Genomic DNA, 12,784 nt, shown 5'->3' on the forward strand with positions numbered 1-12,784 from the left:
ACTCTATATAATAACAGGGGTGACATTCAGATTTGCAACAACTATCGGGGTATTAAGTTGTTGAGTCACACGATGAAGATTTGGGAGAGGGTGGTGGAGCGGAGGTTGAAGAAGATGGTGTCTATTTCGGAGAACCAATTTGGATTTATGCCTGGTCGCTCCACGAATGAGGCAATTCACATTATGCGGAGATCGGTAGAGCAGTATAGAGAGAGGAAGATGGATCTTCACATGGTGTTTATAGACCTGGAGAAGACGTATAACAAGGTCCCTAGAGAGGTTCTTTGGAGATGCCTGGAGGCGAGAGGGGGTTCCTGTGGTGTACATCAGAGCGATTAAGGACTTGTATGAGGGGACGAAGACTAGGATAAGGACAGTGGGGAGAGATTTTGAGCATTTCTCAGTCTTGACCAGGTTGCACCAGGGATCAACTCTTAGTCCATTTTTATTTGCTTTGATGATGGATATGCTGAAGCGGAGTATACAAGGCGATGTGCCTTGGTGTATGCTTTTCGCGGATGATATAGTTTTGATTAATGAATCGCGGCAAAGGGTTAATGATAAGCTGGAGATTTGGAGAGAAACCTTGGAGTCTAAAGGTGTCCGGTTGAGTAGGACCAAGACGGAGTACTTGGAGTGCAAGTTTAAGGACTCGAGAATTGAAGAGGATGTGGTAGTAAAGTTGGACTCTCAGGCGGTTTGCAAGAGGGATAGTTTTAAGTATCTTGGGTCTACGATTTAGGGGAATAGAGAGATAGATGAGGATGTATCTCACCGTATTGGGGCAGGTTGGATGAAATAGAGGCTTGCTTCGGGAATTTTATGCGATAAGAAGGTACCCCCAAGCTTAAAGGTAAATTATATAGAGTTGTAGTCCATCCTGCTATGTTGTATGCAGCGGAGTGTTGGCTGGTTAAGAATTCTCATGTCCAAAAGATAAAAGTGGCTGAAATGAGAATGTTGCGTTGGATGTGTGGTTTCACAAGGGCGTACAAGGTTAGGAATGAAATTATTCAGGAGAAGGTGGGAGTAGTATCAGTTGAGGATAAAATGCGTGAAGTGAGGTTGAGATGGTTTGACCATGTGATGAGGAGGGGCACTGATGCCCCGGTTCGTAGGTGTGAGAGGTTGGCCTTGGAAGGTTTCAAGCTGGGTAGGGGTAGACCGAAGAAATACTGAAGAGAAGTGACTAGACGTGACATGGAGCAGTTGCAGCTGACTGAGGGCATGACCCTGAATAGAAAGATTTGGAGGAAAAATATTAGGATAGAGGGTTAAGGGTGTGGTTGAGTTTTAGTCAGTAGGTAGGGGGTTTGTAATGTCCCGTGTTTTGGCAATGTACTTTTGTGGATGCCGTATCTATGTTATTGTATCATGTTCTATGTTTTTGATGTTTTGTTTACCGCTTGTCATACTGCCTTGTGTCTTGAGCTGGGGTCTATCGAAAACAGCCTCTCTACCTCGTTAGGGTAGTGGTATGAACTGCGTATACTCTACCCTCCTCATACCCCAGTAAGTGAAAATATACTGAATTTGTTGTTGTTGATGTTATTGTTCATTAGAGGAAAGAATAAGTCATCCCATGTATAGTGATATATAGTGAAATAACTAATTTCAAAACAATTAATTTTAAAATATGAAATAATTAATTTTAAAATGAGTAATTTGTTGATCACTTTTCTCAATCAAATGATCCGTTACAGTAAAATGCAGTTATAAAAAGATATGGACAGTATAATATTTGCTCTACATTTAGGTGTATCACGCTCTACACAAGTAACGTTTTCACGCTCTACATACCAGAGGGACACGTGTAGAGCAGATAGAGAGACAGACAGAAGAAAGGGCGAAAAAATGGGGCAGTATTATAGGAGAGTCGTAGCTGTTGGGGTAGTGATAGTACTAAATACTCTCTTTCCTTTAGTCCACTCTCACCCATAAAACTAAGTCACTCTCTCCTCACCCCTATTTTCTCTCGTGTTCCCCTTTTACTTTTAGGGTTTTCTTCTTCTTTCTACTGTGAAATCTGCCTCTTTGAGGTGAAAGGTATACTCTTTATAGCTAAATCTTGGTGTTTTCTTGAAAATATTTTGTGGGTTTTGTGTTATTTTGGGCTGTGCATGAGCTAATGTTGGTTTAGCTGCTTGATTTTGGTTAAAAAAATTGTGGAGTCTGTTTATTTTTTGATTTTTTTGCTGTATTTGATGTTTTATTGAAGTGTTTTGTGTAGATTTTGTGTCCTTTTGGTTGTGCATGAGTTAATGTTGGTTTAGTTGACTGATTTTGGTTGAAAAAATTTGTGGGGTTTGTTTATTTTTGATTTTTTTTTTTGCTGTAGTTGATGTTTTCTTGAAGTCTTTTGTGTTTTTTTTTTCTGCATGTGAGTGGGTCAATGGTGGTTTGTTTGAGTTATTTTGGATGAAAAAGATTGTGGGGTTTGTTTATTTTTAATTTTTATGCTGTGGCTGATGAGAGATTTTGGGGTTTTCTGCTGAAAGGTGTTCATAAAGCTCAAGAATAAGATTTTTTAAAAAGAAATTTAAGACTTTGGAGCTTACTGCTTCTTTTGAGAAGAAGGTTTACTTCTTGGAGCAAAATCTGTGATTTCTTGAAAATGGTTTTTTTTTCCTTGTAAAAGTCAATGTTGGTTGATTTTGGGTGAAAAATTTGTGGGGTTTATTTATTTTTAACCTTTATGGTCTATTTTAGTTTTGAGTTTTTTTAGTTGTGCATGGTCAGTGTTGCTTTAGTTTGAGTGATTTTGGTTGAGAAATTTCTGGGGTTTGTTTCTTATTTTTTTTTCTTGTAAATGGTCAAAATCTTGGTGTTCTCTTGAAGGTTGTTTGTGGGTTTTGTGTTTTTTGGGTTGTGCAGAGTTAATGTTTGTTAAGTTGAGTGATTTTGATCAATAAATTTGTGAGATTCGTTTATTTTTGAGTTTTTATGCTATGTAAGGTAAGTTTTTGGATTTCTGCTGAAAGATTTCACGAAAACTGAAGAAAAAATGTTTTGGAAAACAATTTTTTTGGGGTGATTTGGAGCGTCATCTGCCTCTTTTGAGCTGACGTTTTACTCCTTTTGGACAGTTTTTTGATGTTTTCTTGAAGTGTTTTGTGTGGATTTTGTGCTTGTGAATGGGTCAATGGTGGTTTAGTTTGAGAAATTGGCGTGGTCTGGTTATTTTTGATTTTTATTGTGTTTTGTTTGAAAGATTTTGGGTTTTTGCAGAAGGTGTTCATGAGAACTGAATTTTTTTAAAGGACTGTTTGGGTATTTTGGTGCTTCATGTAACCTATTTGAGCAGATATCATGCTTTTTATTGAAAAGATTGATGTTTTCTTGTATTTTTTCTGTGGATTTTGAGTTCTGTTGGTTGTGCATGGTCAATGCTGCTTTTGTTTCAGTGGGTTTTGGTTGAAAAACTTGTGGGGTTTGGTTAGTTTTTGATTTTTGTGTTGCATCTGTCTCTTTTGAGCAGAGGTTATACTCCTTGTGGCAAAATATTGATGTTTTCTTGAAAATGTATTTGTGGGTTTTGTGTTTTTGGGGGCTTGAAATGGTCAGCGCTGAGTGATTTTGGTCGAAATAATTTGTGGGATTTGTTTCTTTTTGATTTTTGTAGTCATTTGCTGAAAGATTTTGGGTTTTTGCTGAAAGATGTTGATGAAAACTCGAGAAGAAGAGTTACTAAAATTGTTCTTGAATCTGGTGCTTCATCGACCTTTTGGCAAAGTTTTGGATGTTTTCTTGAAGTGTTTTGTTTGGGTTTTCTGTTTGTGCATGTCTCAGTGCTACTTTAGTTTGAGAGATTTGGTTGAAGAAAATTGTGTGGTTTGTTTATTTTTGGTTTTCTTTTGCTGCATCTGAAGAAAAAGAATTTTCAGTAGACTATAAAATCTTTTGAGTGATTTTGATTTATTTTTGATTTTGCATGCTTTGTCTGATGAAAGATTTTGGGTTTCTGCTGAAAGATGTTGACTAAAACTGAAGTAAAAAGAATTTACAAAAAGTAAAAATATTTATATGCTTATGAATGGATCAATGCTGTTTTAGTTTGCGTGATTTTGGTTGGAGAGTTTTTTTGGGGTTCGTTTATTTTTGATTTTGCATGCTGTGTCTGATGAAAGCTTTTGGGTTTCAGCCGAAGAAAAAAGAATTTACCAAAAAAAAAAGCAGACATATTTTTGGGTGGTTTTGGGGATGTGAGTTTTCATGCTTATGAATGGGACTAATGTTTTCCTGGGCCCTTTAAAACTCCTGCTGAATTGTTTTCCAAAACCAGAAAATGAAAGTCTTTCAACTTTGAGATGACAGTTTTATCTTCCTTTTTTATGTGGTATGTTGGCTTGCATGTCTGTGATGGCTTCATTTATGGACTCTGCACTGTTTGTGAGACAATGGTCTGATATAGTTGTTGAATAGGGGTGTTTCTGACTTTTGTTGTTTGTATTTGAATGCAAAAAATTTATGGGGTTTTGTGGATCTAGTGAGACCTGTTTAACTTGCAGTTCTGCTGGTATGTCTTTTCTAGACCTGGAACAGAAGACGACTAAGAACACAAGAATAAACGAAAAAGTTATAATAAAGCTTGCGTTTCTTTCTGTTTGTGGTATTATGATTGACTTGCATCTGCATATTATGACTTGTTTTATGGAGATTGATATATAGTCAGTAATACCTTTGCTTTATTTTTCTTTTGAAAAATTTGGCTTCTACTCTGCAATCTCTTTTCTGTTCAGACTGTCATTGCTCTTTGAATGGTATTTTGAAGTAAGGTGCCTTTTGGCCTCTTCCTGGGGCAGCCTTGCAAGTGTGTATTCTAGATTTTTACATGTTCTTCTTCTTGCTGTTTTTTGCTTAAAAACCCTCACGTTGAAATAAAATGAGGCAAGACATGTTTGTATTTCTCCACTTCATGCCATGTATACCATTTCTTGCTTTATCCGAAAAGACTTGTTTGTTTTTGTAGACTCTCTTAAAGCCTTTTTTGCGACTTTTGTTGAGTTGGTGCTTAAACAATCTTGTGTTGCCGAGTTTTACCTCGAGGACCTTTAGTAAGAATTGCATGTGCTTTCTCCTTCGTTTTTTTTTTTTTAATGTTTCATGGTTTCCCCTTCCGTCCAGAAGAACAGCAAAATGAAAAAGAGAACATAGGAAAGAAATGAAAAAGATGTAGCTTCTTGTTTCAGTGTCAAAAAAATGTATCATTTATATTTTAAATGTTGGTTAACATTTATGACAGTTTGTTTTTTCAAGCATTTTTCCATTGATATAAGCATTTTTCCATTGATATTTTAAGTTGACTGGTCTATGTTGGTGTTGCTTCATTGTTCTTTCTGAATATTTGTAGTAGTACGTGTTGGGTTTTAGGGAACCCCTTTTACCTTTTCTTTAAGTGAAAAAAGAATGATGTGATTCACCTTATATTTTCAGATGTGTAATAGGCTAATAGCAGTTCTATTTTGCAATGATTTTGACAACAGAACCTGCCTACTTTTGACAAATCCTTGTGTGAATTATAGTTGCCTTTTTCTTGATGATTATTTTCTAGACCTTTTCAATTTTCCCTACACTTATTAGTCATTCTTTGATAAAGTAGTACACTGATAATGTTTACTGATACACACTGCCTGCCAGAGTACATGGTTGAATGATCACTCCAGTTACATTTCTTATTTTCAAATAATCAGTTTCTGTTTCATATAGGATCCTGATATGGCTGAAGACGACACGAATGGAAATGGAGCAGCAGAGGGTCTGCCACCACCTCCCCCTGTTCCACCAGATTATACCCCTGCAAAAACTGAAATAGAGCCTCTGAAGAAAAAGTCTTTGCGTGTTCCCATGGCCAGACGTGGCACTGGAAACAAGGGACAAAAGATTCAGATCCTTACTAATCACTTTAAAGTGAATGTGACAAATGTGGATGGACACTTCTTTCACTACAGTGTATGTTTGTGTACCTCCCTATGTTTACACATCTTCTCTTCTTAGTTCAATATGTTTTGCAACTCTTATTTTACAACTTCCCATGTTTCTACTCTATTTTTTGACAGGTTGCCCTGTTCTATGAAGATGGTCGGCCAGTTGATGCAAAGGGCATAGGCAGGAAGGTCTTGGATAGAGTACATGACACTTATGATACTGAATTAGCTGGAAAGGATTTTGCATACGACGGTGAGAAGAGTTTGTTTACCATTGGAGCACTCCCTCGGAATAAGATGGAGTTTACTGTTGTCCTTGAGGACATGACATCAAGCAGGTTGGTTTTGAAAATGGCTGAGTCCAATTTCCCCCCAAGTCCTTATAGCAGTTTTTGACAGTCTGTTTACTACTTTGGTGTTCAGAAACAATGGCAATAGCAGCCCCGGTGGACATGGAAGCCCCAATGAAACTGACAGGAAGAGGCTACGCCGTCCTTACCAGTCAAAGACATTCAAGGTGGAGATCAGTTTTGCTGCCAAAATCCCGATGCAGGCGATTGCAAATGCTCTGCGTGGTCAGGAGTCGGAGAACTCTCAAGAAGCATTGAGAGTCTTGGATATTATTCTAAGGCAGCATGCTGCAAAGCAGTAAGTAGTTGTTTCTTTTCTCTCGAGGGTTCAAGTCTCCGTTTTTCTTGCGTCATTTAGTTGTTGCTCTTGTATCAGGGGGTGCCTGCTTGTTAGACAATCCTTTTTCCACAACGATCCGAAGAACTTTGTTGATGTTGGTGGCGGTGTTCTTGGATGTCGAGGATTCCATTCCAGTTTCCGGACCACTCAGAGTGGCTTGTCTTTGAACATTGGTAATGACGCTAGTGGTTGATATCTCTAGTTCCTTAATTCTATGCTAACACTTTGGTTTTAACTTATGCTTCAATTGCAGATGTGTCTACAACAATGATTATCCAACCTGGTCCTGTAGTGGACTTCTTGATTTCAAATCAAAATGCAAAAGATCCCTTTTCTCTGGATTGGGCAAAAGTAGATTCTTATTTCTAATGATCTGTTTTATATAGTTATGTGTGATGTAGCTAAGCAGGATTGGCTTCGATTTATTAGGCAAAACGTATGCTCAAGAATCTGAGGGTGAAGACAAGTCCCACTAATCAGGAGTACAAGATTACTGGATTGAGTGAGAAACCTTGTCGTGAGCAATTGTATGCTTTTATTTCTTTCTTTTAGTTATTTCTTATTTAAACCTTGGATTGATTAAGTAGCACTTGCGCAAGGCAGTTACCATCCTTTATTTGCAGAAACAAGATTGCTGAATTTCATCTTCTTTCTCCATTTTAGGTTTACTCTGAAACAAAAAGGGAAAGATGCGGACGGAGAAGTCCAAACGATGGAAGTTACTGTGTATGATTACTTTGTCAACCAGCGCAACATAGAGTTGCGTTATTCTGCTGATTTACCCTGCATCAATGTTGGGAAACCTAAGCGTCCCACCTATTTTCCAATTGAGGTAAAGACTCGGTTACATTTAGAGGCCATGTCATCTCTTGTTTTTTGTGTGTGAGATAACAAAGTTTTCTGTGATGGTTTCAGCTCTGCTCCCTGGTGTCTTTGCAAAGGTACACAAAATCTTTGTCCACGTTCCAGAGGTCTTCTTTAGTGGAGAAATCAAGGCAAAAGCCTCAGGAGAGGATGCAAGTCTTAAGCAATGTAGGCCTTTTTCCTAAATAAGAAGAACCGTTCACACTTCACAGTATTCTGGTGAGTAGGCACTAATTATCTTTTGGTTTGGTTTAGGCTCTCAAAATCAACAAATATGATGCCGAGCCTCTGCTTCGTGCCTGTGGAATATCGATTAGCAGCCAGTTCACTCAGATTGAAGGACGTGTTCTGCCTCCTCCTAAGGTACTTAGTCGATAAACACTTTTCAGCTAGGATATGATTACCTCATGTAGTGAATTTGGAAATTCTCTCTGCCTTACCTTGTATGTTTTTTCAGTTGAAGACAGGCAATGATGACTTTGTCCCTCGTAATGGCAGATGGAATTTCAATAATAAGGTTCAGAACCACTCCTTTTGATATGATTTTTCCACTCAATACATTTACCTAATCTCATTTTTCTTTTTGTTATGATGTGCTTTGCATCTTCTTTTCACTTTTTATCTGTGATGGCAGAGACTAGTTGATCCCCAAAAGATAGAACGCTGGGCTGTTGTCAATTTTTCTGCACGCTGTAACGTTCAGGGGCTCGTTGGTGATCTGATCAAATGTGGAAAAATGAAAGGAATTGTAAGTTCTTTCAATTTCGTAATTTCTGGAAAACTGAGTGTAAAGATAGATGACTGATCACTGTTCCTTTTTAATCTTAATGTGTTCAGATGGTGGAAGATCCATTTGATGTTTTTGAGGAGTCTCCACAAGTCAGAAGAGCTCCACCGCTTGTTAGAGTTGAGAAAATGTTTGAGCAGGTCCAATCTAAGCTTCCTGGGGCACCGAAATTTCTGCTTTGTCTGCTTCCTGAGAGGAAAAACTGTGACGTTTACGGTTAGTATGATGTACTTGTTCTCTTGATTAGTAGCTATCCTCCAACAAATGTATCTTACTTGTTCTCTTGATTAGTAGCTATCCTCCAACAAGAGTATCTCTGAAGCGTCTACTGGTGTAAAATATCTTATGTGAACTTGCAGGGCCATGGAAGCGAAAGAATCTTGCTGAGTATGGAATTGTTACCCAGTGTATAGCTCCAACAAGAGTCAATGATCAGTACATCACGAATGTGCTCCTGAAGATTAATGCAAAGGTGAGATTTTGGACCATCAGTTGTGTGCGCATTGCTTATCTTGAAATCTTAAAATGTGTTCCTAATCTTCTTCTTCCTTCACAGCTTGGAGGTTTAAATTCTATGCTTACTGTTGAACATTCTCCTTCCATCCCTATGGTATCTAAGGTTCCTACCATTATTATTGGAATGGATGTATCCCATGGATCACCTGGCCAATCTGATGTCCCGTCCATTGCAGCGGTATGATCTGTCAAGTTCCATTTGATCATCTTTTCCTTTCCTTTTTGACCAATTGGATCTTATGATTATTTGATTGTTTTGTTAATAAAAGCACACTGCTGATCTGTGCGAGAACATCGTGGGACATATGTTGCATTTTCCTCCCTCTTAAAATTTATAGTGGTTTCTTTCTTTGTTCCAGGTTGTTAGCTCAAGGCAGTGGCCTTCGATATCTCGTTATAGAGCTTCTGTTCGCACCCAGTCTCCTAAGGTGGAGATGATAGACAACTTGTTTAAACGTGTTTCTGACACTGAAGATGAGGGAATAATGAGGTGAGTTTGCTCTTTCAGGTTGCCCTTTTTATTTTTATTTTTTGGGTGGGGGCTTTAGTTAGGTGGGCTACTCACAGTTGATGTGAAGCTTGTCTCCTGGGTCTCAGATGGAGTTCTCTACCGGGACTACTCAACAAGGCTTAGGCCTAGTGTGTATTTTAGTTAGATATGCAAGCACAATATTACCCTGTCGGGTATTGTGTGTGAGTGAGTTAACTCGACTCTGATGAGAGTGAAATGAACACAGGAATCTACATTTAGTGTTTGATCAGATATTGTGCTTGTTTAAGTTGTGTTTCGTAGTTTGAAATATCCACTCTGTTGTAGCATTTCCCAGAAATAATTTAGCTTCAAAATTGCAGGGAGGCTTTGCTTGATTTTTATGTGAGTTCTGGAAAAAGGAAGCCCGAGCATATAATAATATTCAGGTGATTTTCAGCTGGTTTTCTCTTTTATTTCATTTAATTCCAGCAAGGTGTGTGCTGTATTCAATTGCCATTCTGCTGTGTAAATGCTCTTTTTTAAGGTGAACTTGAATATAGCACATTCTGTTGTGTAAACTGCATAAACCATTTGTTGTGAGATTTTAGATGCTATAACTCATCTGGAGAAAACTGCATAAATCGTTATTGTAAGGTCATGGTCTGATTGTTAGTTGATGCTGATTCTGGTTTGAAATGTTGTTTCAATCAATTTTGGAGTTTACTTGTATATGTCACGTCTTTGTTGCCCATGTAGATTAACTTGAAATTTTGTTTTCATCAATTTTGTAATGGTGACTTTCTTTATATGCAATAATTCTTTATGTGCGATGGGGTTGAGACTTGTGATACTATAGTCTCTTATAAATTGTCTCTTCTAAATTTCAGGGATGGTGTCAGTGAATCCCAGTTTAATCAAGTTCTCAATGTGGAGCTCGACCAGATCATTGAGGTTTTTCCTGATAAATGCTTTCTTTTTGAATAGTGAGCTTGACTGAGGAAATTGAGATGTAATTGTATTAATCATCTGTTGTTTTATTTGTTGACTTAGGCTTGTAAATTTCTCGATGAGAAGTGGAATCCCAAGTTTGTGGTGATTGTTGCCCAGAAGAATCATCATACCAAGTTTTTCCAGCCTAATGATCCCAACAATGTTCCTCCAGGTACCGCTTTAAGTCGGAGTACATCAATTTATGCTAATGCACTGTATGAAGTTCCTTATGTGTTCTTTTTGTGCAGGCACAATCATAGACAACAAAGTCTGTCATCCAAGGAATTACGATTTTTACTTGTGTGCCCATGCTGGGATGATTGTAAGTCTTATTTCTTTCTTTGATGCTTTTGGTATCTTATTACTTTGGGTGCCTCATTTGTTCTCTTCATTTAGATCAGTTTCTCCGACCTTTAATAAGCAAGTTCTCTTGTTTATGGTTGCAACAAAAACAACAAATACCCAATGTCTCTTGTTTATGGTTGCATTCTATATATATCTTTGACGTTTGTTATGGCTAAACGTGTTAACTATATTGTTATGCAGTATTTCTTCTTTTGAACATCTGCGTCTTGTGGAAATTGATTGTTTATGGTTTTCCTGTGAAGTCCGAAAACACATTTGTTATAAGGATATTATATTGTGCATGTCAAAACGTCTTTGACATTTGTTTGGGCAAAATGTGTTATCCAGAGGATACTGCAGTATTTCTTCTGTTGAATATTTTTTTCTTGTGGTAATAGATTGTGTATGGTTTGCTTGGTAAGTTGCGAACTGTTTGCTTAGAAGCATATTATCCTAGAATAGCTTGTTCAACAATAATTAAAGGCTTAACTAATGGCCATCTTCTGTGTGTTGTTGAATAAGCTGTTTGGGGTCCATGATCTAATGGTATCCTTACTTTGACAATGATTGTTTTGTAGGGTACGACTCGTCCTACTCACTATCATGTCTTATATGATGAACTGGGCTTCTCTGCTGATGATCTTCAAGAGCTGGTTCATAATCTTTCCTATGTGTGAGTGTTCCATCAAGTTTCTTGTAGATGGATTGATAGCAACCATTTGTTTCAACTCTATAGTTTACTGCCAAATGATTGCTTTAACGAATTTTGTTATATAATCCTTGCAGTTACCAGAGAAGCACCACTGCCATATCTGTTGGTAGGTGTCTTGTTTCCTTGGAAAACAGTTTCGCTGATTCTGCTAACATACTCAGCACTCTTCTTTCTCTTGCTCTTCTTATCCTCAATTCTTTGTGCTTACTTGCAGTTGCTCCTATCTGTTACGCCCATCTTGCCGCAACTCAGATGGGGCAGTGGATGAAGTTTGAAGATGCATCGGAAACTTCTTCCAGCCATGGTGGTGTTTCTAATGCAGGACCAGTATCCGTTCCTCAGCTTCCAAAGCTTGAGGAGAAAGTGTCAAGCTCCATGTTCTTTTGCTGAGGGGCCTGTTAGCCCCTACTAGACTCTTTTTAATGTTTGGTTTGTGAATAGTTTCAAACTCTCTCAGGAGATGGTAGTTTCAACATTTTGTTAGTGACTGTTGAAGTTCCCCATGCCCAGACTACATCTTTTTGGCTTGTGGGGGTGCTCTTTTAAGTTAAAACTTTCATCATGTACCTCTGGTTTGGTGGCAGTTCTGCCTTCTAAGTTATGGGTATGGCTAGTAGTTGTTATTTCTGTGCCTTTTATTTCTTTTGTTATCAGTTCCTACCGTTTGCTAAACTTGCTAACAGGTTGTACAATGTACCAACTAGGGCCTGCCTTGTGAGAATAGTTTAGTCCAGTTTCAAGGCATTAGATCCCCAATGTATGTGCATGCACGTTCATTGTTTGTGAGTTGATAGCTTCTAATGGTTGGTTACAAAAAGTAAGGCAACCAAATGACATCTTGGCTCGTCATTGTAGCTGGTGGTTTTATAGCTCTCGTGTGTATGCTTCTTCCATCAAAGCTCCTTGTGCTAATACATGCTGATTGATTCCATGTTACTTGAAAGGTCTCGGCTACTAGTGATGAAGTTTAGTATTTTGATCTTGGTTGTTGGGGGGAAAATGTTGTCTTTTACGTGATACTGTGGTTGTGTTGGAAAGTAGACTCTAAAGCATAGGGAACGTCCGTTGTTGACACGTACACCTGCCATTCAAGTCCTTTTGCACATAAACTGTATGTGAGGCGCATGTGGCAGTACGAAAATGAACTGTGTAATTTTTCGTTTAAAGGAGTTTGGGTTAAACCACATAAACCACCCGGAAGCTGTCGACTTCATACTCATATGCTACAGATATATTACATGTATTTGAAAAGTGGTTAGACACTCTTATCCCAAAATTCTTGGCACAACTGAAATAATTGCCCCCAGCTGATTAGCAAGAGACCCTAGGACACAATAGCAGTAATACGCCAAAACAGAAAATAGATGAAATTGTCAATAATGATAAAACAATGGACCGTCATATACCATCAAAGAAATGATAAATAATGTTATTTTTCACCGAAGGAAGTTTACCTGATTGCATACCAGTCCTTGGTATCATCA

At 38.0% G+C, this 12,784-nt stretch overlaps 1 protein-coding gene across 1 annotated transcript; it reads left to right on the forward strand.

Annotated features, from left to right (window-relative positions):
* Positions 1–1,753: 1,753 nt before the first annotated feature.
* On the forward strand, positions 1,754–11,923 carry LOC107875661 (protein argonaute 4). The gene is made up of 23 exons (XM_016722467.2): positions 1,754–2,046; positions 5,707–5,949; positions 6,057–6,262; positions 6,348–6,572; positions 6,651–6,787; positions 6,868–6,965; positions 7,044–7,141; positions 7,278–7,446; positions 7,530–7,646; positions 7,734–7,841; positions 7,936–7,995; positions 8,113–8,226; positions 8,316–8,481; positions 8,625–8,737; positions 8,822–8,959; positions 9,141–9,271; positions 9,634–9,699; positions 10,141–10,204; positions 10,304–10,415; positions 10,492–10,565; positions 11,167–11,261; positions 11,375–11,406; positions 11,515–11,923. Exons 2-23 carry the CDS (start codon positions 5,716–5,718, stop codon positions 11,688–11,690), a joined length of 2,733 nt encoding a protein of 910 aa, XP_016577953.1. The 5' UTR covers positions 1,754–2,046; positions 5,707–5,715; the 3' UTR covers positions 11,691–11,923.
* Positions 11,924–12,784: the final 861 nt, after the last annotated feature.

The sequence above is a fragment of the Capsicum annuum genome, unplaced genomic scaffold (genome assembly GCF_002878395.1).
Source record: "Capsicum annuum cultivar UCD-10X-F1 unplaced genomic scaffold, UCD10Xv1.1 ctg1490, whole genome shotgun sequence".
Lineage (NCBI taxonomy): Eukaryota > Viridiplantae > Streptophyta > Magnoliopsida > Solanales > Solanaceae > Capsicum > Capsicum annuum.